The 23375-nt window shown below is 41.5% G+C and overlaps 4 protein-coding genes across 9 annotated transcripts; 2 read left to right on the top strand and 2 right to left on the bottom strand.

Moving 5' to 3' along the window:
* Positions 1-410: 410 nt before the first annotated feature.
* On the top strand, positions 411-4698 carry LOC127779680 (COP9 signalosome complex subunit 7). 4 transcript variants are annotated; one of them, XM_052306538.1, is made up of 9 exons: positions 411-711; positions 844-919; positions 1517-1605; positions 2338-2427; positions 2636-2680; positions 2770-2840; positions 3469-3601; positions 3897-4002; positions 4375-4698. In XM_052306538.1, exons 1-8 carry the CDS (start codon positions 541-543, stop codon positions 3966-3968), a joined length of 747 nt encoding a protein of 248 aa, XP_052162498.1. In that variant the 5' UTR covers positions 411-540; the 3' UTR covers positions 3969-4002; positions 4375-4698. The 4 variants fall into 4 exon arrangements, with proteins under 4 accessions (XP_052162498.1, XP_052162495.1, XP_052162497.1 ...); XM_052306535.1 differs by having other exon boundaries at positions 412-711; positions 3911-4002; XM_052306537.1 differs by having other exon boundaries at positions 412-711; positions 3894-4002.
* Positions 4699-4813: 115 nt separating this feature from the next.
* LOC127779681 (vacuolar protein sorting-associated protein 32 homolog 1-like) lies at positions 4814-7441 on the bottom strand. 3 transcript variants are annotated; one of them, XM_052306541.1, is made up of 3 exons: positions 7267-7440; positions 5993-6239; positions 4814-5365 (listed from the first exon to the last, which is right to left on the bottom strand). In XM_052306541.1, exons 1-2 carry the CDS (start codon positions 7327-7329, stop codon positions 6009-6011), a joined length of 294 nt encoding a protein of 97 aa, XP_052162501.1. In that variant the 5' UTR covers positions 7330-7440; the 3' UTR covers positions 4814-5365; positions 5993-6008. The 3 variants fall into 3 exon arrangements, with proteins under 3 accessions (XP_052162501.1, XP_052162500.1, XP_052162502.1); XM_052306540.1 differs by having other exon boundaries at positions 4815-5370; XM_052306542.1 differs by lacking the exon at positions 4814-5365 and having other exon boundaries at positions 5840-6239; positions 7267-7441.
* Positions 7442-10187: 2746 nt separating this feature from the next.
* On the top strand, positions 10188-14683 carry LOC127779127 (ranBP2-type zinc finger protein At1g67325-like). The gene is made up of 8 exons (XM_052305823.1): positions 10188-10359; positions 10510-10561; positions 11806-11924; positions 12391-12631; positions 12717-12784; positions 12874-12946; positions 13524-13636; positions 14338-14683. The coding sequence occupies exons 1-8, from the start codon at positions 10345-10347 to the stop codon at positions 14488-14490; spliced, it is 834 nt and encodes a 277-aa protein (XP_052161783.1). The 5' UTR covers positions 10188-10344; the 3' UTR covers positions 14491-14683.
* A 99-nt stretch (positions 14684-14782) lies between these two features.
* LOC127779126 (nucleobase-ascorbate transporter 11-like) lies at positions 14783-20146 on the bottom strand. The gene is made up of 10 exons (XM_052305822.1): positions 19194-20146; positions 18132-18229; positions 17873-18043; positions 17082-17182; positions 16869-17004; positions 16649-16699; positions 16217-16504; positions 15862-16096; positions 15502-15782; positions 14783-15370 (listed from the first exon to the last, which is right to left on the bottom strand). The coding sequence occupies exons 1-10, from the start codon at positions 20044-20046 to the stop codon at positions 15149-15151; spliced, it is 2436 nt and encodes an 811-aa protein (XP_052161782.1). The 5' UTR covers positions 20047-20146; the 3' UTR covers positions 14783-15148.
* Between the last annotated feature and the right edge of the window lie 3229 nt (positions 20147-23375).

Raw genomic sequence — 23375 nt, 5'->3', positions numbered from 1 at the left:
ACAACTTATCATCTTAATGACTTTCTCAGATTTAATGCATGACTCTCCATTCTTCCACACAAGATTGGTTGCATGGCCATCGAGAAATGTAAATATTAATGAATCGCTTGTTTACGAGAAATGACTAGTAGCATGTTTAAATGGATGATAAGTAGAATTATTTATTCTTGATCTGTGTATCAAGATAAAATATAACTATCAAAAGCAGACGGAGGAGGAGTAATAAGAAGGCTAAAAAAAAATTGGTGTGTAAACGGGGAAGATGCATTCTTAATGGCAGCAAGCCCCCACGTCGACACGCAGCCCGAGCGACCGTGGCCCTCCAGGTCCCGACTCCCGAGCACGAGTATGCGGCAACGAGCCGGACACCAGCACCACCCACCACCGTGGAGCCCAACCGAACCCGAAACCCACTCTCCCCACTACAATCCCACAAAACACACAGAATATCACCGAGGCGAACGAAACCGAAAAGAAAGCGAAACCCCGATCCCCCAAACCCTAGCGCGTACTAGCCCCCCGGGCAAATCGCCGGCGGCGATGGCGATGGACGCGGAGCGGCGGCAGGCGGAGCTGATCGAGCAGTTCTCCGCGCAGGCGGCCGCCCTCTCCTCGTCGGCGCCGCAGCTGGCGGCGCTCGTGCTCGAGGCCACCTCCCACCCGGCCCTCTTCGCCTTCTCCGAGCTCCTCTCCCTCCCCGCCCTCTCCAAGGTATAAGGGACCCCCCGCCTCTCGCTCCGCCTGCGCCCCGCCGCGCCGCGCGTGTTTAGGGTTAGGGTTTTGGGGGTGGACCACCTCTCCTCCCCCCTCTGATTTCGATCTAATGTCAGTTCGTTGATGCAGCTCACTGGAACGCAGTATGCGTCGTCTCTGGACGTGCTCCGCCTCTTCGCCTATGGGACATTGAAGGACTACAAGAGTAAGATCACCCCCTCCCGTTGCGATTCGTACATTACATTGCCCTTATGTATGTGTTGTCATGCGTCATATGTGTATGCTTATTTGGTGCGTGAGTCTAGTGCATTGTCTTGTTGTTGTGTGTTAGGGGTACACCCTATGAAATAGCCGCTTACCATGGACGCGATTGGCATGTGAGGGCCATAGCCCATATGTTTAATGGTTAACAATAGTGCTGATTTGTGTTAATGTTAATTCACACTTTTTTTTGTGTTATATTGTCATAGGTTAATTTTTTGGATGGGATTCACATACTAATTAATCATAATTCATCTTTGTCTTATGGTTTATATTCTGCAACAATATGTGGATAGAATTATCACATTTCTGTGCTTGAAATCATAATTTGAGCTGTGACAATCAATTTGCCTTTTCACCCACCAATATGATCAGTGTGTGTCAGGCTGTGGTTGCTAGAATTTTGTTGTTTCCTCTCTCATCGGCATGTCATTAAAACGGTCTGCAGTTTGTGGTATTCTCTGTTTATAGTAATATCAGATAAGTGCAGAACATGAACATTTACTGTTTCATTAATTGTTTTTAATTTTCATACATGTAGGTAATTCTGGCAATCTCCCTGCGTTGTTACCTGATCAAGTCCGGAAGCTGAAGCAACTCAGCGTGCTAACTTTGGCTGAGTCAACCAAGGTGCAAATTTAGGCTGATACTGTCTAATATGCTATGCATTTTTTTTTTGCTTATCCTGTGTACATAAAGTTACTAAGGGAGCGTTTAGATCCTTGGCAATGGGGATTTTAGCCTTGCATAGCAAGGGGAGTTATCATTTGGTAGTAAAAGAAAACAAATCTAACTTTCTCTGTCAATCTAGCTTAACAATTGTCAGAAAAAACTTGCTGTCAAAGGAGAGAAAAAATGGCCCCATCTTCATCGACAAGCATGTGAGCATGAACTGTTGATGGCACCAAATATCGTGCCTCGCTGCCTTGCTTATGTGGGCCATAGATGAAATGAGCAGGTTTATGCCAGGCTGAGCAAAGATAATTTAAGATCCAAATGTATCCTCACAGTTGTTTCATCAAATAATAGCTGGTCTGCATGTTTATTATCTAGGTTTTTCATTCTTCTTTCTTTACGTATGATGGGAAATAGTTCTATGCAGTTATATGTGTTAAGTGATAGTGATTCTCTGAACAGATAACAACCAATGCCAGAAACAAGCTTCTTCCATCCTATTATGTGTGCCCAATTTAGCTTTACACTATCTGTGAATACTATCTTATTCTTTATGTGCATAGCCTGTTTGAGTGTGCACTGGAAGTCAAGTTCATGTAGTATTATCTTTTACCTTAAAACTCTGTTCTATGTTTTTGCTTTAGACAATACTAAATGTGCTTGGTTTTTATTATCATTTCTATTCAGGTGCTACCATATGATCAACTCATGCAAGAATTGGATGTTTCCAATGTAAGAGAACTCGAAGATTTCCTCATCAATGAGTGCATGTACTCGGTGAGAATTTTTTTGCCTTAGGCACTTAAATCTCTATTTTCCATCTTCTAACCTCCCTAACAAAAACCATGTCATTACAAATATATCTTGTGTGGATTATTGCTCTTGTAAGCTCTCTAGCCTTTAGGATCATCGGTTTGTTTCTTGAACTTTTACACCATAGATGCTAGTATTCTAGTCAAATATTAACGTTTAATTGCTTCCCTAGGGTATTGTCAGGGGCAAATTGGATCAGCTGCGGAGGTGTTTTGAGGTCAGATGCTTGTTCTTACAAGTACATTGTTCATGGTTTCATTGTTTAGCTGGCAAATGATCCCCCTAAATTCTGTCTGTACTTGACAGGTACAATTTGCAACTGGAAGGGATCTTACACCTGATCAGCTGAACAATATGATAGATACATTATCTGACTGGTGTGTACCTTTACTTGAGTGATTGTTGCATCCCATCCCTATTTTTTGTTCACAGAAGTTTTAATGTTTGCATTTATATATGGTTCTCCCTCATATCTGATATGACCTTCTGAAAGATACATTGAGGTCATGTGTTATGGGAACTGCGGCTGGGTTATTTTGCTATGTTTATTTGTTCTAGATTCCATGTGTGTTGTCCCTTCAGGCTACTATTGTAGTTGGTATGGTTTTGGTTGTTTTTTGTAGTTGGGTGCTGTAGGGATAATGTGAAATTGTGTCTTCTCTTGCCAACCCACTCTGTCTGCCTTTTAACCTTTTTAAGTTTTAATTATACACTATCCATTGTTTTTATTGTCAGTTCATAGCTTTATGTTTTAAATCATATAGAAGTGTTTCCTTGAATTTGTTAAAAGATGAATAACCTCTGAGGTTTTTCATTTAGACAATAGTGTATATGCATCATTTGGTGCTGATATTGTGCTTTTGACATTTCACAAGTAATCAGTTTATATGCTCGTGCTTTGACATTTTTACTCGGTCCATTTTATGTTGAAACATTATGAGGTGCATGTTAACGGGACCAATGGAAGTTTATTGGTACCAACTCATGCTGATGTAAATTGCACAGGCTGGGAACATCGGATAATTTATTGCATCAGATTCAGGAGAAAATTAAGTGGGCTGATACAATGAGTGAAGTGAACAAGAAGCACCAGAAAGAGTTCGAAGACAAGGTAGAAGAAGCCAAAAAATCAATCAAGGTGAGTTGGATCAATTTGAAGCACCAACTATACTGTAGTTTTTCAGATATTGAATGATGAACAGTAAAAAAAGGAAAAAAAACTTGCATCTGTTTTGTTTTTTCTAGCGAACATCAGGCTTTTGCATAATTCTTATGATGTTTTTCTATGTTCCTCATTCCTCTGATGACCTGTTGACCCATGTCCAGTTACTGTCATGTGTTCCATTCTGATTTTAGTATTAAATGCTTTTAAGTATTCATATAGTATTAAATAGTGGAATTGCCGGACCATGTTTCTTACTTGATGGCAGAAGTTGAACAATTTAAGCAGGCAGACATCGACTTACGGGGGCATGACGACTTTCTCTCTGAACCTGGAGGAATAATGGATTTTGAAGAGGACCGCATCCGACCAAAAAGGTAATATATTTTTTCTTTCTCTTGTGGGTTTGGATTTGCTTACCTTACATAATATTTTTAAATTTTGTTTAGTATAGCCTGTTAAAAATGTAAGGCAGTTTGCTGTCAAGTTGTTAGGGACAGCTATCAGAGTTATGTTGTCAAGCAACTTTTACTAGTGAAACAATTGGTGGTGTTAATGGAACTGCAGTTGTAGTTCCTAGCCTTATTTGGCTAAGGATTGCCTAGTAACCTTCAGCTATTTTTAAATTGGTTGTCAACATGTTTAATAATACGGATGTATCTTTACCTTGTGGTGTATACAATGCTTTTCATTGTATAAAATTGCTCTATTACCACAGCTACGAATAATTTTTTAAAATCTGATTGCAGGAGGCGACAACCAATGGCATAGTTTCAATGAAGTACTTACCTGCCTCCCCACTTGTGGAAGTGCTGACGCCCTACCTTGAGACATTTTGGCACCAGAGCTGAGGAAACTTCCCCACATCAATTTATTTATGGTGCTTCCTTTTGAAGCGAGTATCCGTTATCATTGTCTCTTCTGGAGAAAATATTCGTTTTGGTACGAGATGTACAAGGTTGACACTTACCGTAGAATTTGTTTGCTGGTAAAAAAAAATACAGGTGGCTGGCTTAGCGTTGTAAAGATCATGGTTCTGAAAGTATTTTTTGGTGACTTAAGTTCGCTCTGTTTGCATTTTGGCTGTGTTTGTAGCTGTGATTCATCAGCCACGCTCATCAAGTTGAAACTTGAAAGCTATCAACTTACGAAATTATTTTATAGGAATTAGTTCATATCCTACGGTCATCTGGAAGAACTTCCGTATTGTAAAGGAGCCCTAAATTGTTTTGGGTCGTACTTAGCAAATGATTTTAACTATTAATTCATATGATCCTTTGGACACCACAAGTTTTGTTGAATGGTGCCTCATGCTTCCAGATCCACGTTTCAGCTTGGAATGTGAGGCCTACTCTTGTAAAAAGAACAACCTTAAAATGCCCAGGATTGTCTGAGAGTCTGATAAAATGCTAGGTTGTCTACGGACATGTAGAAACATCAGAGTCGTTAATTTGGCTACACAAAATTGAAAGCATGAAAATACTGTAGGATTTGGTGGTAAGGCAAGACAGAAAACTGTGATATTTACAAATATTGGTTTCACTGAGAACTAAACCACCCACACGCGTACAGAAATAGTCAAGGTTGTCCATCTAAAAAAGGGAAAACAAATTGTCCTCTCAAAAGAAAAAAAAGGTTGTCCCCTAAAAAACCAAGGCTATCACTAACATGATGTTGACATCACTCATTGCTTGCAGTTACTGAGGTTAGCATAGCTGCTTGGGTAAAATTTGCTGCCATCTACTCTGCAACAAGAGAGCAATTTTGGTTAAGTGGTTTAAAAAAAAAGGCTGCAGACTTGATCTGCACATCTAGGTGTTGAGACAAAATTCAGGTTTGCACATTCTATACTTATAATATACCCATGCAGTGTAATTCACATATTGAATACGAAACCTACATCACATTTCACGCCACAGAACGGCAGACATGTAGTTGAAGTGTGCACTATGTTGTGCTCACATAGACAGTAAAAATGCACAGCTCCTGAATCAGTGATCACAGTCCACCAGTTTTAGCTCACACTTAAATACTGAAATCAGTGATACTAACCATGCTGAAAGTGCATTGACTAAATACATCAAGCGAATTTTTTAATGTCAAAGTTGAATCCAGTGAGAATCCAAATGAAATTTTATGCTCATGGTTCACATAAATCATAAACACTGCAGTTTATGAGATTCACTTTTCTCCAATAAAGAGTGAAAGAGCAAAGATCTAAAGCAGCCACTTTCATAAATTATGGAAGGGCACATCAATGTTAAATTCAATTTGCATTGTTGGTAAAAGAAACTATGCTACACTATGCTAACCACACAAGATTATGTATCTGATCCAAGCAAATATAAGTAACAGAAAGAGGCATACATTCAGAACTCTGATTTCACTTGTCTTCTTTATTCCCGCTATGATCAGCAATCATCTTCTCCTTGGTATTAATGCGCAACTGGACACTTCCAACCTGATTCATTTGGCTTTCATAGTATTTCTTCCTCTTCAAGCACTGCATTGCTGCTTGCTTATTTCCTGATTTTGTGAACTCCTTGGCACGTTCCATCTCCTGAGAGATCTTCTTTTGCAGAACTGCCTCTTTTGCCACGAAGACATCACGGGCCTATAGAGCCATAGTAACATAAGCAATTAACTCACAAGGTAATAAAACGATGCGTTCATAGAGTTGCCAACAGTCCTGAATATCATACAATTGTTTAGCTAAGTAAAACACTTTCAGATTATTTAGCTCAGAAAGGCAAAAATAAAAACAAAACGAGATAAAGGGGAAATAGCTCTTAAAAAACCAGAGCTTTGCCCTGTTTTTTTAATTCAGCAGTCAAGCAGGCACAAATGCAGCAACTTACTGAACTTACCCTATTTATGTAACTTAAAAGGGAAAAGAAACAGCAATTTCAAAGAGACCTTTTTTTTTCCCATCAACAGTAGTAAGCCTAACAAATCCATGGCAGGTGCTACCCCCCTTTTTTCTTAATCCTCTTATTTGAATATGAACATGAAAGTTGCATTCAAAGGGTGTTTCCCTTTAATTTCTTACTGTGCTTTTCACATTATAATTTGGCATCGCTACTAAAGCCCACATTGACACTAAAAGCACCCCAAAACCAGCATCTGTTTTTCTCTTTCACAACTCCCTGCATCAGCAACAGGTGAGAAAAAAAAACATAATTTGATCTAACCAAAAGAACTAGTAATTCAATTAACAGATACTACATCCATTCAGTGCCATCAGGAGGCCTCGGTAGGAGGGTAGGGCACTAGGCAGCAACTGGGGTCTGAACCATGAACAACTCGCATTGTACGCCCGCGATACAGAGTCCTAGAAGATCACTGTGGACAAGAAAGTCATGAACACCACTGAAGAAAAAAAAAAAAGAAAAACACACGAATCGCTCGCTCCATCTCCTCCTCCCACCGGGGGCGCAGGGACGAAACAAGCACGCACTCATCGATTCACCCACTGGGGGCATGAGAAACCGTAGCATCTCCCTCTCTTGAGTCGACATACGCAAAAAAAAAAAAAAAAAAAAAACCGCAATCCGCCCCCTTTTCTTTTTGCTCACTATCGCATTCAAATTGGTGGGAGAGAAGATTCTTGGGGGATGAGATGGGAGAGGAAGGAGACGGACCTGCTTGAGCTGGTCGGAGGCGGAGCACTCGTCGCGGCAGCCGCGGAGGAGCCAGGCGAACATCACCGCGGAATCGCTCGCCGGCGGCGGCAGCGGCTACTGGCAGGAGGAGAGAGAGAGAGAGAGAGAGAAAGATGGTGGGGAGCAACGGCAACGGCAACGGCCGAGGAGGAAAGGGGAAAAATTAGAGCTGGAAAAATAAAGGAAAAAGCATATGGGGATGGCAAGTGGGCCTCTCCGTTTTGATTTTTTTAAAGTGAATTAAGCTTTGGACCATATTTTATTACCTAAGATTTACTTAGAAGTTAGGACCACCTTATCTTTTTATTTTGGACTGGATAAATTTGCCATTGTTATGGTTTGTAATCGAACGATTTTTTTCAATACACATCAATAATCTTAAACGCATCAGCTCTGGTATACGGGTGAACTCCTCTATGCATGGTCCATATATTTGCCAAAAAGGAAGTTAGATATGGCAATAAAAGTTGTTTGGGGTGGTCCAAACCGTAACAATAGTAAATTTAACTAATCCAAATTGAAAAGATAGATTTAAAAGTGATCCGAAGTAAAACTTGGGTAATAAAAAATGGTCCAATGTACATTTTACTCTTTTTTTTTCTGCTACATGATCAGAGTTTTCCTTTTTCCTCGTCGAGTATTTCCATAAAAATCACTGCATGTGTGTGGTTCGATAGAGGGGTGGCTCGAGTTGGGTTGAACACATTTTTCACTATGTTTGGTTTGTAGATGAGTGGGATGTTATGGTCCCCCAAAGGGAATATTTCGCAAAGATCCAGATCAGCTTCACATCTCAAAAAATTGTGGAACAATCCAACCCACTTTCTCTCTCCTGACATGTGGATCGCACCCTCCCATCTCTAAAAAAGTAGGACCACTTTATCTCTCATGCCAAACAGAGAATGGGACTGTCTCATTCTAAAAAACAGGGATGGGTCTAACCAATCCCACATTGTCCCCAAACCTCTAGTTGAAAAAACTTACACCTCTCGTTTAATAAATATATGTGGTGTTTAGGGCGTAAAATTATTTAGACAGGCTCATGTTTGTATAATTATTCATATTATATCTAAACTATACATAAACAATTCGTGTAATACGTGGTCAATAATTTTTTGGTTGCAATCGGCCTTGATTCCTGTACCTGAAGCAGGGATTAGACCAAAATAACCCTTGGGCCCAAACCATGTGTGCTCCCAAAACCTGGTCGAGACCTACAGGGAGTACTTGACTCTTAGTATGGCAGGGAAATAAGCCAAGGTAGTGTGGAAATAGCAGCTAGCGCCAGGCGACATGATGTGTATCGTAGATTGGTGGGGCACGACATGATGGGGAACGTTGGCGCTAGCGAAAAAGTGCTAGATGAAGGACGACACTTGGCAGTAAGGTGTGGGTCTAAGGATGGCGCTCGGTGGCAAGTAGGATAGAGCCCAGCTTCCAGCGGCGTGGTGTGGGAAGGAGGGAAGCAAAGATAACACAAGCACACCGAACTTCGGTGGCCTTAGTAAGATTGTACTTTGTATCACCCATGTGTGATTTGCTACTTGATATTGTATGTTCTTTTGTGCTGAATGGTTAAATATTTAATCGATGTGCTATAGCTATTCAAGGATACAAATGAAAGAATTAATTATTATGCAATGAAAAATGGATTAAAACATATCCTAAGAATTACTAGTAGAAAGTTTTTGCAAAAGTTGCATCATTTAAAACTCGAGAAACGTACATATTAATATATTAATTAATATATAGAGATCGGTAACTTTAGAGTTGCATATCAACTTTAGTATAAGGCATTATCAAGAGTTTGTCACTTCATCGGGAAAATAAATCTTACCAAAACTTCAATAATAGCAAAGGTAACGTAGGATTAGGTTATTTTTGGTTTAGGACCTTATCAGTTTTTCCTACTAGCTGTCTTCAGATTAGAAGGTTCGGAAATTATTGATAAGGATGTTTTTAGTGTGTTGCCTTAATTTTGACAAGGCCAAAATTTAGAAAAGTTTGAAAATGAGTGAACAAACCCCAAATCAGCTTCAAATCCTTCAATCCGCCAGACAACCACAAAGCGCTACTAATAAAGCTATCTGTACTCCCTCCTTCATAAAATAACAAGTTCATTTCCATCCACCCCACATACATATATCAATACGGAATTGAAAAGACTCGAATATCCTTAATTATTTTATCAAATCTCAATGTAATTATTCTCCGGTTTATCTATTCTCAATGTAATTGTTTCATACTTTTATAAGCTTCGATGTAATGATTACTTGAAAAAACTTATTTTAGGGCAAATGAAATAAGTAAAGAAATAAACTTATGATGGGGCGTAGTGAGTAATAGTTTTCTTAGGGAAAGCTATCAAAACACTGTACTTCAATTAAAATATGGAAATGATATTTTTTTCTTTTCTTAATTATTGCCTAAAATAATACTTTCTCTGTTTTATATTATAAGACTTTCTAACATTATCCGTATTCATATATATGTTAATAAATTTATATATATATATATATATATATATTACCTATACTCGTTAACATCTATATAAATATAAATATGAACAATAGAAAGTCTTATGAAATAAAGATGGTATTAATTTTTTTAGAACAATCATCTTCTTCGATGATCAAAAACCGACGGGTGGTCGCAGTTCACAACTCACAAGCCCACGACACGCGACATACTCCATGTCTCGAGCCGTACTTCTCGAAGTTGCGCCGCTGCCTGCCGCGTGTCCGATCCGGTGGGGGCCCACTCGTCGGTGACCACCCCCCAGGTGGGCCTCACCCATTCCAAAAGCCTCACCACGCGGCCCAGCGAATCCACAGCTCACATCATCACGCCCCTTTTGCCAAAAGAAAAAAAAAAGGAAACAAATAAATAAATCTCGCCCACCTCTCTCTCTCTCTCTCTCTCTCCTGGTCTCTCGCTCTCTTCTCTCGCGGCGGCTTCTCCGCCTCCGCCTCCGCCGCCCTCTCCTCCTCTCGCCTCGCCGCCGGCGCCGCCAGCCACCGCGCGGGTCGGGCGGGCCGTATCCTCCTTTCTGTTCCGATGGCTTCTGCGAAGGTAACGTCGGGCTTCCAATTTGGTCCGGTCTCTGGTTCGGGTTGTTCTTGGCGGGGGAGGAGTTCTGGATGGTTTGTCTGTCTAGGGTTTTCGATCTCTCTGATGCTTGTTTTGATTGATTCCGGGGGATGTTCCGTGCTGTCAACGCAGGTGGAGAACCGCGGCGGCGGTGGATTCGGTTCGAAGAGGTCACGCAACGACGGTGAGATTCTCGGCGGAATCCCCCTTCTTCTCTTATTACCGGGTTTTGGTTGAGGTTAAGTGCGGAGTTAGGGTTTTTTTTTTAATCAAAGGGGCAGAGCCCTCCGTTTCTATTAAAGAAATGATGAAGCTATTATAAGAGTTTGTCTCATTTGATGAGAGCTGAAGTCTGGGAGTTAGGGTTTGGTGAAGTAGAAGTTTTAAGTGTTGGGGTTTGGTGAAGTAGAGTGTTAGGGTTGTTCTTGAGTAACGGTTTGGTTTAACATGGAGTTGGGGATTGGTCCAACTGCGAGGAGTGCACGCATTAAACAGGGAAATATGGTAGTATATGTATATTTATTATTTGAGAGCAATGAAAACGAGGATGAGTGCAGAGAATTGACTGTGCTGGATTATATACTTTTGTGACTTCCTCTGATACATATGACCCTTATTGTTTCTCTGTGACAAGGTTTGGTTAGTCATATGACATTTATGTTTTTATTTTCATTGGGAACCACCTTTTCAGAAGCTTCTCTTCATTATAGGTTGATGTGTTACGCGGTCTTATTGATGGTGCTTATACGTATAATCTCATTAAGCCTTTTGTCTTAACAGAAATGTTTAATTGGATTCTTGCATAGTTGAATTTGCCCCTGAGTTTGCAAAAAGAAGTCGTTGCATGGTCACTACTGTCTATATCGAGTTGGTTCTTTCCCTTTATTTCTGTAATAATATTTACCTAATATTATCGTGTTGCTTTTCCAGGGAACTAACTATCTTCTGTAAGTAGTTGGTGGCTATTTGGTTCCGTCTCACTATTGAATTGTTTGAACATTTGTGTTAGTCTGGGTTATCTGTAGTTTCTCTAATCAACGTTTTAGTTATGTGAGCTTACTATTTATTTGTGCATTGATTTTTTTCCTTTTCTGAAAACATGGTGCAGTTTTTAGTCCCTTTGGTTCCTTCATGTGGTAAAGAATGCATGCATAAATTTAAATTAGTAGTTTCTAGAAGATAAGTCCCGTGCTTTCGTAAAATGTTGGGGTAGGTAGCATGCAGTATTGTATCTCTGCAAAATTTATGTGCGTTATTTCCGTGGTATTCCTATGCTTTCCTTAGCGTTGTTTGGAGGGCACTTTCCAGATAGAAATGTCTTTTGTGTATTATAATATTGTTCTTAGTTCCTCTTTTGGACAGGGAACTCATTATACTGTCTTTTAATACTTGAGTCTGTTGGTTAAGAAAAGGTTCTACTATTTTCAGTGTCTGTAAGGGAGGGGGACTGGACTTGTCCTCAGTGTGGTAATGTCAACTTCAGTTTTAGAAATGTTTGCAACCGCGGAGCCTGTGGTGCACCCCGTCCATCACCGAGTCTAAGCCCAGTAAGTTGTTGTAGATTCCCCAAGTGATGTCATTACTGGTATATGTGGTTATGTGGTCTGATGGAAAATAAACCAAAAGTGGTGATTGGTTATTTCCCTTCTTTTGCATCGTCGACAGACATGTTCCTGTAGGATCTAATCTTTACACATATAGTTCCGTTGCTATTCTAACCTGTATGTATCAGTGAATCTAGCTTTTGGGTCTCCTTTTTCTCAACTAGATGTCGTAGTGGAAATCTACCAATCATTTCCTTTTTCAGTACTGGGAAACTGTTATAGAATAGAATAATACGCATATTTTATAAGCACCTGTTAACACATTCTGGTGCTAGGTAATGATGGGCCTTTCTTGTGATACTCTCTTGTATGTAAATCTGATGTACATGAAAGTGACATGACAGAAATGAATTTAACTGTCCACAACCCTGGAGAAATATTTCTGTACTAAATCTTGCATGCTTTACAGAGAGTGCCACCTCCTCCTGCTGCTGGATATGATCGGCCACATCTTGGATATGATCGGCCACATCTGTTTTATGGTAGTGCTGGCACCCCACCTCCTATTCCTCTTGGATCTGGTAGCTATGGTGCCCCCTATCCACATCTTGGCTTGCGGTATGGATATGGTCCACCAGTTGGACCTCCTGCTTCATATGGCCTTTTTTCTTCTTATGGTCAACCTGGACCAATGGGCAGTCCGATGGGAGGTCTGTATTTCTTTCTCAATTGAATATTGCAGTTATCTCAACAGATATTCAGATTGGCATATGATTCCTTTGGTAACCGTTGCAGGCATGGGCTATGGCCCTGGACCTGAGCTAGGCCGATATGGTTATGGTTTTAGAGGATCTCCAATGCCGGTTTGTCTTTGCTACCGCACTTCTATATTCTATAAATTGGTCTTCTGTTCTCCAAGAATTCATAAATCGTTCTACATATATTTATAAAGGTTTCTAGCCCATGGTCTGGTGGAGCATTAGTGGAAAATAATGACAGCTCTGCTTCACGCAAGCGTCGTGGAGGTAACTGATGATATCTGTTAAATACATTCTTGTTAGTTTGTTGTTTTACCACCTATATGCACTTTGTTATTTCTTCTCTTTTAAAAAAAAGTATATGAAAACTTGGTCTGTTGTTCCTTCAACAAAGTGCCGCACCTGCACATGATAAAGTGTAAGCATTATGGTTTATTAAAAGGCATGTTTAGTTTGTAACTCATATTTAGTGCATTTATTTAATCCTGTGGTGTCCAACTTAACACATTCATCGGGACATGTGGTAACACTGCAGCTGTCTTTGGTCAATAGCATACTTTCTGTTAAATTGAAATGTAGAGGTCCTCGCCTTTTGCTTGGGTGACTTCAATGTGATCATTTTATGATGCTGATGTTGTGCCACATGGCTTATAGTCACATTGGTTCATTTTTAAAGGGTACCATTTTAAGTTGCGTGGAGATGAAATGAAATGGATCAGCTTGTTATTTTCCTGTTTTCATTTTCATTGAAGTCATTTACCTATAGGCTAACTTTTCCATTCCCTTTCAGTACTTCTCTGTTTATCTACTGGTTTCTAGTTTCTTATGGAACTTGTTATTATAGGCCCAGATGGAATGGCTGAGAATGACTGGATCTGCCCAAAGTGTGAGAATGTCAACTTTTCCTTCAGAAACAGTTGCAATATGAAGAAATGTGGAGCTCCAAGGCCAAGCCCTGTAAGCAGACTATTCCCTTTCCATCTTTCCAAAATTTGTCTGTCTGCTCAACTGCTCAAGATAAGAAGGCCCTAGTATTCATGTCACTTGTTGTTCCAAGTGACAATTATAAACTGAAATCTGTTCAGGTGATTATACAATTGCGTTCAATCAATGTAGAAAACTCCCATCATTGTTGGCTGTGTTCTTTTGGAGGGGTTGGGAACCCCTCCCCTCCGCACGAAAAACGGAGCGATAGATTAATATGTGATTAATTAAGTATTAGCTATAAAAAACTTGAAAATGGATTAATATGATTTTTAAAGCAACTTTCCTATATAATTTTTTTGCAAAGCGTGTACCGTTTAGTAGTTTGAAAAGCGTGCACGCGGAAAACGAGGGAGACGGGTTGGGAACCCATGGGAAAGAATACATATTTTTTATACACAACTCTGCTTAACTCTTGTCTCATGTGATATCGCAAATAATTTATTTTCTGAGATTGACTGTTGGTAATTTTTTTTAATGAAATTGAGCGTACATATAAATTCTAAATTGGAACCACTGTATTCTGTTCCTATATGTTACAATGCTTTTCTGTGTCATGCTTTGCATTCTACTAGTGGCTGAACACTTACAACCATACACTCTATTTTGTTTTTTTGGCTGTTGAACTCTCAAATAGATAGAGAAGCATAAACTTTTTTCCCTACTCTTTTCAGGGATCTAATGCTACCCCATCTCGCAAAGACAAGGACGCTCCGGAAGGGAGCTGGACCTGCCCGGAGTGCAACAACCTGAACTACCCTTTCCGCACGGCGTGCAATCGGAAAGGCTGCGGAAGCAGCAGGCCGGCAGCGGCCACGGCGAACTAGGACCCTACTAACTTTGCGCCGGCGATTGGGGGCAGAGAGAGTATTGTTGTATCCTAGCTATATACAAGTTAATTTAAACTGTAAACGGCTCAAATATATTTTCTTGTGGCCTGAGATTCGTTGTGCCTGATTTTTAAATTCGCCTTCTGAATTTCCTTTACGATTTATAGAGCTTTTATATACATTGGACTAATGCGCTCTTGTTCCCCTGGAATCCCGTAGGTCTTGCATGTCACAAGTCACAACTGCACGAAATTTATTTATCTTTGCTGTTTTTTCCCCTATTGTTCTCTGTGGTCACTGTGTCACTGATCGAGTGATTGTGCCTAAATCAGTATGAAAAATGATGGCAGCACGCCTGTGGGACAAAGATTGCACACAAGAACTAATCTGAGAAGTTCTTTTCACGTAGAGACCTGTCAATACATAGGTAATCATTCCTAACAAAACGACTACATTTACAACTTATAAGTGGTAGTATGCTCAGACATCCTCGGAGCTAGCAGAATCAACATGGTCCTATCTAAATAGCATCCGTATATTAACTCTCTCTTCCATATGATCCCTACACCAGCAGGGTGCAATAGAATAAATAGAATCTTTCACCTCCGGCACGCAATGTGCAGTTGGGGGGTCATTCCTTCTGTTGTTTTTGTTGTTAGATGCCGACACACTTTGCCCATCTGAACCAGCATGAGATCTTCTCAGGCAACCGGTACGGCTCCAGCGACGCAGGGTCCATCTCCAGCGAGTTTGGATCTGACCAGATGTACACCCCGCGCTCCTGCCTGCTGCCTGGCACCGTGTTGTCGAGGATCAAGGCGACGAGGAGAGCCACCACCACGTTGATGGATAGGAGCGCGTTCACCGCAAAGTTTAGCTGCAGGATGAGTGGAGAGTGTTAGGGAAGGTTTTACCTAAATTGGATGGCAGGATGGCAGTAGTAGTTGGATGGCAGGATGCCATGGCAAAGTCATTGCTTCGATACACTGGTAGAGGGAGAGAGCTTACCCCGTTGCTGCCACTGCGAACCGGTCCGCTTGAAGCTGCGGCGTATGGAAGGAGATAGCTTGGTAGAATAAGATTGGTGCTGGGTTCATATTGCTGGAAATAAGCTGGGACAGACATGGAGATGAACAGCGTAAACCCGACGATTATCATGTTTCTCGAGCTTGCGGCTTGGGTGTATCGCAATGTGGACAAGCCAAGCGCGACGATTAGTGCCCAGGTGAAGCACAGAACAGAGGCAGCCAAAGCAACAGGAATGGAGGCAAGGAGGGCTCCAATTTTTCCTGCAGCCAAGAAATTCTGATGTTAGCAGTCAGCAGCTAATAGAGAAACAAGATAGAGCAAAAGAATGCTGCATCCTACCAAAGAATGAAAAAATGACCAACAGGACTGCGCCAAACTGCAAGGCTCTTCTGCTGGCCATTTTGGTATTCTCAAGGGTATGTATGTTCTCTGTTAGAGTTGTCGAGCCAGTTCCTGTACCCCATACTCCAGCGATAAGAGTGGAAATCCCTTCAAAGCCAATCCCTCTGCTAACAACTCCACGTGTTGGCGGACTTAAATTGACCAGCAATGACGTAGCATGATACGAGGAAAGCTGCAGGTGTACAAAGATGGCAATGCATGATGCATCAATACTTGTTAAATGTCTTTAAGTGTTGGGTTTTACTTCAGTACTCTTTGGAAAGTTATTATTCTGCCAACAGAAGCTACTTACCGAATCAACTGATGCAACCAGTGAAACTATTACCATAATGATGCTCGTTTTGAAATGAAATGTAGGAGGGCCCCACTGGAATGGATAGGGAACCCTCACCCAGGCAGCTGTTCTCCAAGCATTAGAAGCATCAGTTCGACAACGCCTCATGGTTTCTAGATGCCTTTTGCATGAATCCATTAGTATGTTTGAACTGGGTATATTTGAGTTGCATCCCTTGAAGTTATATGCTCCACCAGCAGTGAGGAAGAATGCATATGCCCATACAACGGCAACACTGAAGGGCACCTGCAAACAGCATATCTCAGGTCTGTTAGCATGATTTAATCACATAAAGCATTGGTTCACCACAGCTGATGGATAGAGTAATACGCTTGTCTGGTATATGCACACAGCGGCAATGAACCTAAATGGACAGGATTAGAGAAGTACCGCATAAATGAGGAAGATACGGTTGCCAAACAGGGATACTTTTCTCAAATACTGCAATGCATGAAAAGACTAATCAGTATGGTGTCGGAGTATATAGAACAGAACTGCCTGCCATGGGAATAATTAAATGCCCCGCAACATGCAGGTGCAAGGAAAATAAAATAGGAAGATATGCAAATGGTCACTTGATTAAAAAGATAAAGATGTGTTGGAAGGATACCAGGGTGCACAGAAGAACCAATAAAATAAGGGGCATGCTGATTTCTACACAACTGCCAGCCTGAGGGAAACCATAACTGAAAAAGGCTAAACCAACAGCAGCAATTGTCGGTGCCACGACGACTGGGTTTATTAACCTGAATACCATAAGTAGGCATAAGTATACACTATTTTCTTGGATAATGAAATAGACTGAAAAGGTTGATTGGTATACCTTAGAAACAGTGACATAAGACCACTGTATCCCAAAATGATCTGGAAAACTGAACCGACAAGTATAGCTCCCTGCAGTTCCCTCATTATGTGCTTGAACTTCTGCATGTCATAAAGAATGAATCCTATGTTAATAGAGTTGGATGATCCAGGCCCTTGTTTCGAATATTAAATGGTTAACTTATTTTTTGCTTGTTATACAAGTAAATCTTAGACGAATTCAAATATGAAGACACAACCCACCACAAAAGGTATCTTGCCTCTTGTCAATTGTAAAACTGGACAAGGCAAGCAATATATTCCGCATCATATATTCATATATTGGTTTTGTTTAGGAATAAGGAACCATATCGGTCAAAATTAAATTTGAATCTTTCAAATCAATGCAGGTTGCCCTTGAATCAAATTTGGGGGTACTTTCAAGGATGTCATTTGATTTTCAAATCCAATCACTAAACTTGCTCGATTCTATTCTCCTGTTTTAAGGGTGACTGCTATTTCATATTTTTCCGTGTCACCATACATAATATTCATGGTCCTTGGCAGTTGGGTGGTATTTTAGTGTCCAAGTGTCACGATTACAGCCTACTTCCGTACCACTGTATCTCCAACACAAGCTTTACATGCTGTCTAATACTCCATTCGTTTATATACATGAAAAAATCTTGTCCATTACATGCTGTCATCCCATTTGAAGCTTTCTGAAATCCATTTTATATTGATGTTTGCTAGATAAATGTTTAATTAATAATGCTAGCTGAGTAAAAAGGTGTTGATGAACTCAGAACTTACATCTTCACTAAGATTTCTGAATTCCTCCGAGTTTGAAATCACCAATGCAGGAGCCAAATATACAAAAGAACTTCCTTGAATCAATGGAAGCCGAGAACCAAAAAAAGTATGAAGTATTGTTGTAAGACCAGACACTAATAAGATGGTGGAAATGACTGTTGCTGTGTCCTCCTGCAACATGAGGGGAGCTTATTATTTGAAGGCAAATGTCCAGCTAAACACAAATAAGAGGAATTAAAAAAGGAAGAAAAGGTCGTACATCAGATCCACCCATGGTCGGTACCAATATCAAAGGAACAAAAACAAGTGAACCAGCTATTGACAAGTAATGTTGTATGCCATAAAAAATGAGGGGCACTGCAATTGAAAGAGCAAATAAAATTAATATTGTCCCTGCAGTTACCATCAGATTGACATTAAAAAAATCGTCAAACAGAGAAACAAAAGCATGATACATGTGAATTTAATTACAATGATCCAAACAGTGTGACATAATAAGAGAATGAATTTATAAGCTGCTAGTTCCATTTACATAACTTCATTCTCTTGTTATGTCATACCATTTGGATCATTATAATGATTCAAATGGAATTGCGCAGTTCTATTCAATTCTTAGCCAGTTTAAAGTGTACTAAGCTGCCAGTTAGCTTAACATCACTTAAAAAATATCAGTATTAATAATAAAGAAACATATTTAAAAGGTTTACAAGACCATAGAAGAACTCCAACACATGAATTTAACAGGCCTTAAACTAGCAAGTGTTTAGAAATGCACTCTTAGTTTGTTGCTTTGATCTCACTAATGTGTTGATTTCAGCAGGGAAGTTTACTTATGTTGGTCCATTCTAATTGCAAAACTCTGCTTATCTGAATCTGAAACCCCTTAACAAGGATTGTCTTACGAACCCTGAGTAGCATCTAGCTCAAAATTCAACAGAGCTAATACTATACTGGAGTGCCCAGAATCAAGGGACCCCAATTCCTAATTCCCCTGCATATGCTGTCTAACAGTGTGTGAAAATTGGCAGATTGCATGCACACAATGATAAGGGATCAACACAAGTAATCCCTTTGTGGCACTTCATCTACGCAAAGTTGCGGGCACACCTACTGGAGAATAAAAATTGGACTTAGCCAGTGTGACTACTGATCGCCATCACTATCACTACGATTATTAGTAATTATACTCCTAGAACATCACTGTCAACTTTCAAAATCAGCTAAGCTTAGACCGTCACTGTGAAATGCTACTGTCAAATCACCATGATATCAGAGCCATCACTTCGCAATGCCACGGAGAAGTGGAGAAGAACGAACTCACCCCACCCGGGGTTCTCGGTGACGCCGCACCGGAGCCCGGACTCCCCGTACAGCGGCGCCGTCTCGCTGGCGACGGCCGGGGCGCCGCCCTCGCCGCCACCGTCCTCCTCGTTGGCCCATTGCTCCTGGTAGTACGCGGCCAGCTCGGCATCCCTCTCCTCCTCCTCCTTCTTCCTCCTCGCCTCCGCCTCCTCCGCCTTCCGCTTCGCCTCCGCCTCCTCCGCCTTCTTCCTCGCCTCCGCGCCCGCCGCCGCGTGCGCGCCGCCGCCGTTGCCGTTCCTGGCACCCCCGTTCACCGCCGCCACCCGCTCGACGCCGTTCGCCCTCCTCGCGTCCGCGCGGCCTCCCCTCGCCGGCGCCGGCGCCGGGTCCTCCTCCGCGGCCGGCGCCGCGTCCGGGATCTCGAGCTCGAGCTCCCCACGGAGGTCGATTCGGCGGCGCGGCGGCGGCGGGCGGCCCCCTCGCGCACCGCGCCCGCCGCGCACGCCGCGCTCGAGGTCGAGGCGCGGGCGCGCGGGGAGATCGGACTCCTCGTCGCCGTCCTCCTCCGTGTCCAGCTCCCGTTCCGGTGCTCGCGGCGGGCGGCGCGAGGTGGCCGGTGGGGGAGGCGGCGGGGGCGGCTGCGGCATCACGGAGGAGGCGAACGAGGAGGTAGACACCGCCGACTCGCCGGAGAAGAACGTGGAGGGGTGGAACCCCGTCCGCCGCGCCCACGACCGCAGCTCCCGCGGGTTGTGGTCCGCGTTGTTCCCCGCGAACGGCGGCACCGCCCTCCCCCCACCCCCACCATCACCATCCCCACCTCCTCCTCCTCCTCCGCCGCCGCGAGCGGTGGTTCGCCGTGAGCTTGGCATCGCCGCCGCGCACGAGGCAAGCTAGAGCAGCGCAGCGCAGCGAAGCGAAGCAGCAGTGTAGTGTGGAAGCGAAGCGAAGTGAAGGCTAGCTGGTAGTAGTACAAGTGAGAAGGTACCGCGTCGCTTTTACGAGGAGGGGGGGGTCAAAAAGGCAAGCGTTGGTACGGTCGCTGACGGGTGGGGTCCACGGAGGTGGGGCCCACGGGGCAGTGAGAGGTGGCGGTGGGTGCGTGTGGGGTGTCGCGTCATGGTCATGGGGGAGCAGAGCAGAGAGACGTTGCGGAGATCTCCTAGGAGAGAGAGACAGAAAGAGAAAAGAAATAAAAAGGGGAGTGATTAATATTAAGCTTTAGTTAGAGTGGCCTAATCCGTTCATCAGCTTGATTAATCGCTTGATTAAAGTTGATGAAATGCGCGAGACGGAGCGCATTAGAGCAAGCTTAATATTACAACCAACTATTAGCTCCAAATCATCTATAACCAATGTAATAACCAATTTATACAATATTTATTTACTATACTATTAATATCAGATCCTACCTGTCATAGACACAGTACGTCTTAGAGTCCGTGCTGCAGCTGACTATAAATCTGTAGCCCGTTGCTCTTTTCTCTCTTCCTTTATCTTTTTAAAATATGTTTAAAACTGGCTTATAGCCTGCTATTGTACTTGCTGTTAGCTAGGTGAGCGTTCTTCGATGTGTATAAGAGGAGGGGAAATGAGAAGATCGAGAAGATATGTATAATGAGACGAGCAATTAACAAATGATTAATTAAATATTTATGAAAATACAGCCATCAAATAGAACATCTCCATCTAAAGTCACTCTAATCGAACTAGATCGATCTCTCGCTCACTTCATAATGAATTCACCAACCATGCCAACCCAACCATACCAACCATGCTACGTATACGCGTACGTGTGAGCGTTCTTTGATATGTATAAGAGGAGGGGAAATGCGAAGATCGACAAGATGTATGAAATGAGATGAGCCACTACCGAATAATTAATTAAGTATTTATTATTTTAAACTTAAAAATAATTAATACTATTTTTAAATTAATTTTTATATAAAATGTTTTTTAAAAGTTTATAATGTTTAGTAGTTTGGAAAGCATCAGCACGAATAACAAAACCATTTTCTCTCTTTCTCCTGCGAACGAACGCATTAGTTGAGATCGATGTGCGGTGACGAGGTCGCTATCTGCGTCACGTACATATACGTAGCGTTGGGTTGGCATGGTTGGTTTATTCATCATAAAGTGAGCGAGAGATCGACCTAGTTGGCTAGTTCGAGTAGAGTGACACTTTAGATGGAGATGTTCTATTTAATGGGCGTATTTTTATGAAAGGATTATTTTTTTCGGAGATTACATTTGAACCACAAGATTGCTTGAGTTGAGCAGTTTAGCTTTTCTTGGTTAAGCTCGATCGGCAGACACATACACTCCTATATGATTTTTGGTGTCACCGTAGCGATTGGAAATAGAATTTTATAGCAAACGTTTGATATATTTATCCGGGTGCTAGAAAGACCTCTAGTTTCATTGCCGGTTAGAATTATTGTAATAGTAGAATATGTCCAGTTGAGTTTAAGACATGTGCTTTATTTTTTCTGGATTCAATCTCAAGCGATAGGACGTACTATTTCTCAATAGCTAACAACAATCTGGTCAATAATCTCAAACGGCCCATAGAGAATTGAAATTCAATACATGATTTTAGACTTTATAAAAGTTTTGAAGTATGCAAAATAGTTTTTTTTTCCCAATACAAACACGATGAAGGATTCTCCCTTCTAAAGGTAGTCACGTACTAGTATTTATATTAAGCTAGTAATGTTTAACAAAGTTAGTGCTAGAGCACTCGCTCTTAATCAAATCCAACTTTAACTAGATTCGGTGCTATCCAAGCATATATACCGGACACTCGAATCTAGTGTCCGGCTTCGTGCTTGAGAGGTCCCCGTCCAGGCCAAGCCATTTATCCTGCATATTGTTGTTCTTGCTCTTTATAGATTCCTGCTTTTATCCATTTGATCACAGATTAGATGGTCAAGTATTGACTACCCTTGCTTCTTTTTCTCTCTCGATGCTTTAGTTTTGTTGCAAAGATCAAGTCACCTTTCACCGGATGTTTTCGGTTTCTCGCAAACTCGCACATAATGAGTTCTCTTTGGGATGTATAGGAATTTTTGACGCGTTGCAAACATACTCTCTCTCTCTCTCTCTCTCTCTCTATATATATATATATATATATATATATAAAAGCAAACCCTAAGTATGAATCTGAACATATCTGAATCTGGACATATCCCCGTCAGATTCATACACAGGGTTTGCCTTTTCTTTTTACGGATGGAATAGTCCGTTAGAGGAAGGGGGGGGGGATCATATCATCAATAATATGCTTTTAGTTTTCTTTATTCCTAATAGTGTATGTATATGTCCTGTTCAGTTCCAAGGGATGGAATGATAGTTGAATGCGCATGTTTTGTGAGCTTTTAAACAGATTTATTAAAAAACTTTATATAGATACATGAATTTCAATATCTCATGAAATACTACTTTAAAATTATAATATTTAATTCATCCGTTAATTGCGAAAAATCATTTGACTATCCAGTCATTCACCACAGAAGGAACATACCACGATAGACTATTATGTTAAAGGGGGCGATTGTTTTAAAATAAAATCTTATGTTATCAGAATATTATTTTAAATCTATTTCCAATTTTATAATATTTAATTCATCAATTAATTACCATAAAATATTTATCTTTTCAGCCATTTTACATAAAAGAACTGGGTTAACCAGGCGACATATATTGGAATTAAAATATTGAATTGTCTAATTCCTACATAAAAAAAAAATCTAATTTGCACGAAATTTCAATAATTCTAACCTCCAGCTCAATATTGAATTGTCTAATTCCTACATAAAAACAGGGAGATTTGCCACTAGCCTCCAGCTTACCTGGAGCCTGCACACTGCACATGCTCCTTCTCTCTTACTGACACGTGGGTCCCACTCTAGATCTGGGTCCCGGATCCCGACCCACACGCGCCACCATGGGCTCGCCGACGGCAAAGCCGCTACGAGACAAAAGAGGCTCATCGTTTTCCCGTGTGAAAAGAAGCTCCGACGATGTAATGTTGACCTGCTACCTTGCTTTTTGGCGACGAGTCGCGCTGGATCTGATGCCATGCCTTCTCATCAAATAGATTATCTCAGCACGGACGGTGAGTGGAGCTAACAGCACCATCAAATCAAATCCCTCGTGACCCCCACAACTCATTAATTATTTTTCCCACATATACGAATCC

The sequence above is a fragment of the Oryza glaberrima genome, chromosome 7, assembly GCF_000147395.1.
Source record: "Oryza glaberrima chromosome 7, OglaRS2, whole genome shotgun sequence".
Classification (NCBI taxonomy): domain Eukaryota; kingdom Viridiplantae; phylum Streptophyta; class Magnoliopsida; order Poales; family Poaceae; genus Oryza; species Oryza glaberrima.
The sequence above is the reverse complement of the archived record's forward strand: the minus strand, read 5'-3'. Positions and strand labels throughout refer to the sequence as shown.

Coding starts and splice junctions, on each gene's coding strand:
- LOC127779681 (XM_052306542.1), bottom strand. CDS start 7,329: ATGTTCGCCTGGCTCCTCCGCGGCTGCCGCGACGAGTGCTCCGCCTCC. Junction 6,240..7,266: donor CCTCCGACCAGCTCAAGCAG/GTCCGTCTCCTT, acceptor ATGGCTCTATAG/GCCCGTGATGTCTTCGTGGC.
- LOC127779680 (XM_052306535.1), top strand. CDS start 541: ATGGCGATGGACGCGGAGCGGCGGCAGGCGGAGCTGATCGAGCAGTTC. Junction 2,681..2,769: donor AGCTGCGGAGGTGTTTTGAG/GTCAGATGCTTG, acceptor TGTACTTGACAG/GTACAATTTGCAACTGGAAG. Junction 2,841..3,468: donor ATAGATACATTATCTGACTG/GTGTGTACCTTT, acceptor TAAATTGCACAG/GCTGGGAACATCGGATAATT.
- LOC127779126 (XM_052305822.1), bottom strand. CDS start 20,046: ATGCCAAGCTCACGGCGAACCACCGCTCGCGGCGGCGGAGGAGGAGGA. Junction 16,700..16,868: donor TGGTTCTTCTGTGCACCCTG/GTATCCTTCCAA, acceptor CATGCATTGCAG/TATTTGAGAAAAGTATCCCT. Junction 15,783..15,861: donor GGTCATTTTTTCATTCTTTG/GTAGGATGCAGC, acceptor TCTTGGCTGCAG/GAAAAATTGGAGCCCTCCTT.
- LOC127779127 (XM_052305823.1), top strand. Junction 10,562..11,805: donor GAAGAGGTCACGCAACGACG/GTGAGATTCTCG, acceptor TACTATTTTCAG/TGTCTGTAAGGGAGGGGGAC. Junction 11,925..12,390: donor CATCACCGAGTCTAAGCCCA/GTAAGTTGTTGT, acceptor CATGCTTTACAG/AGAGTGCCACCTCCTCCTGC.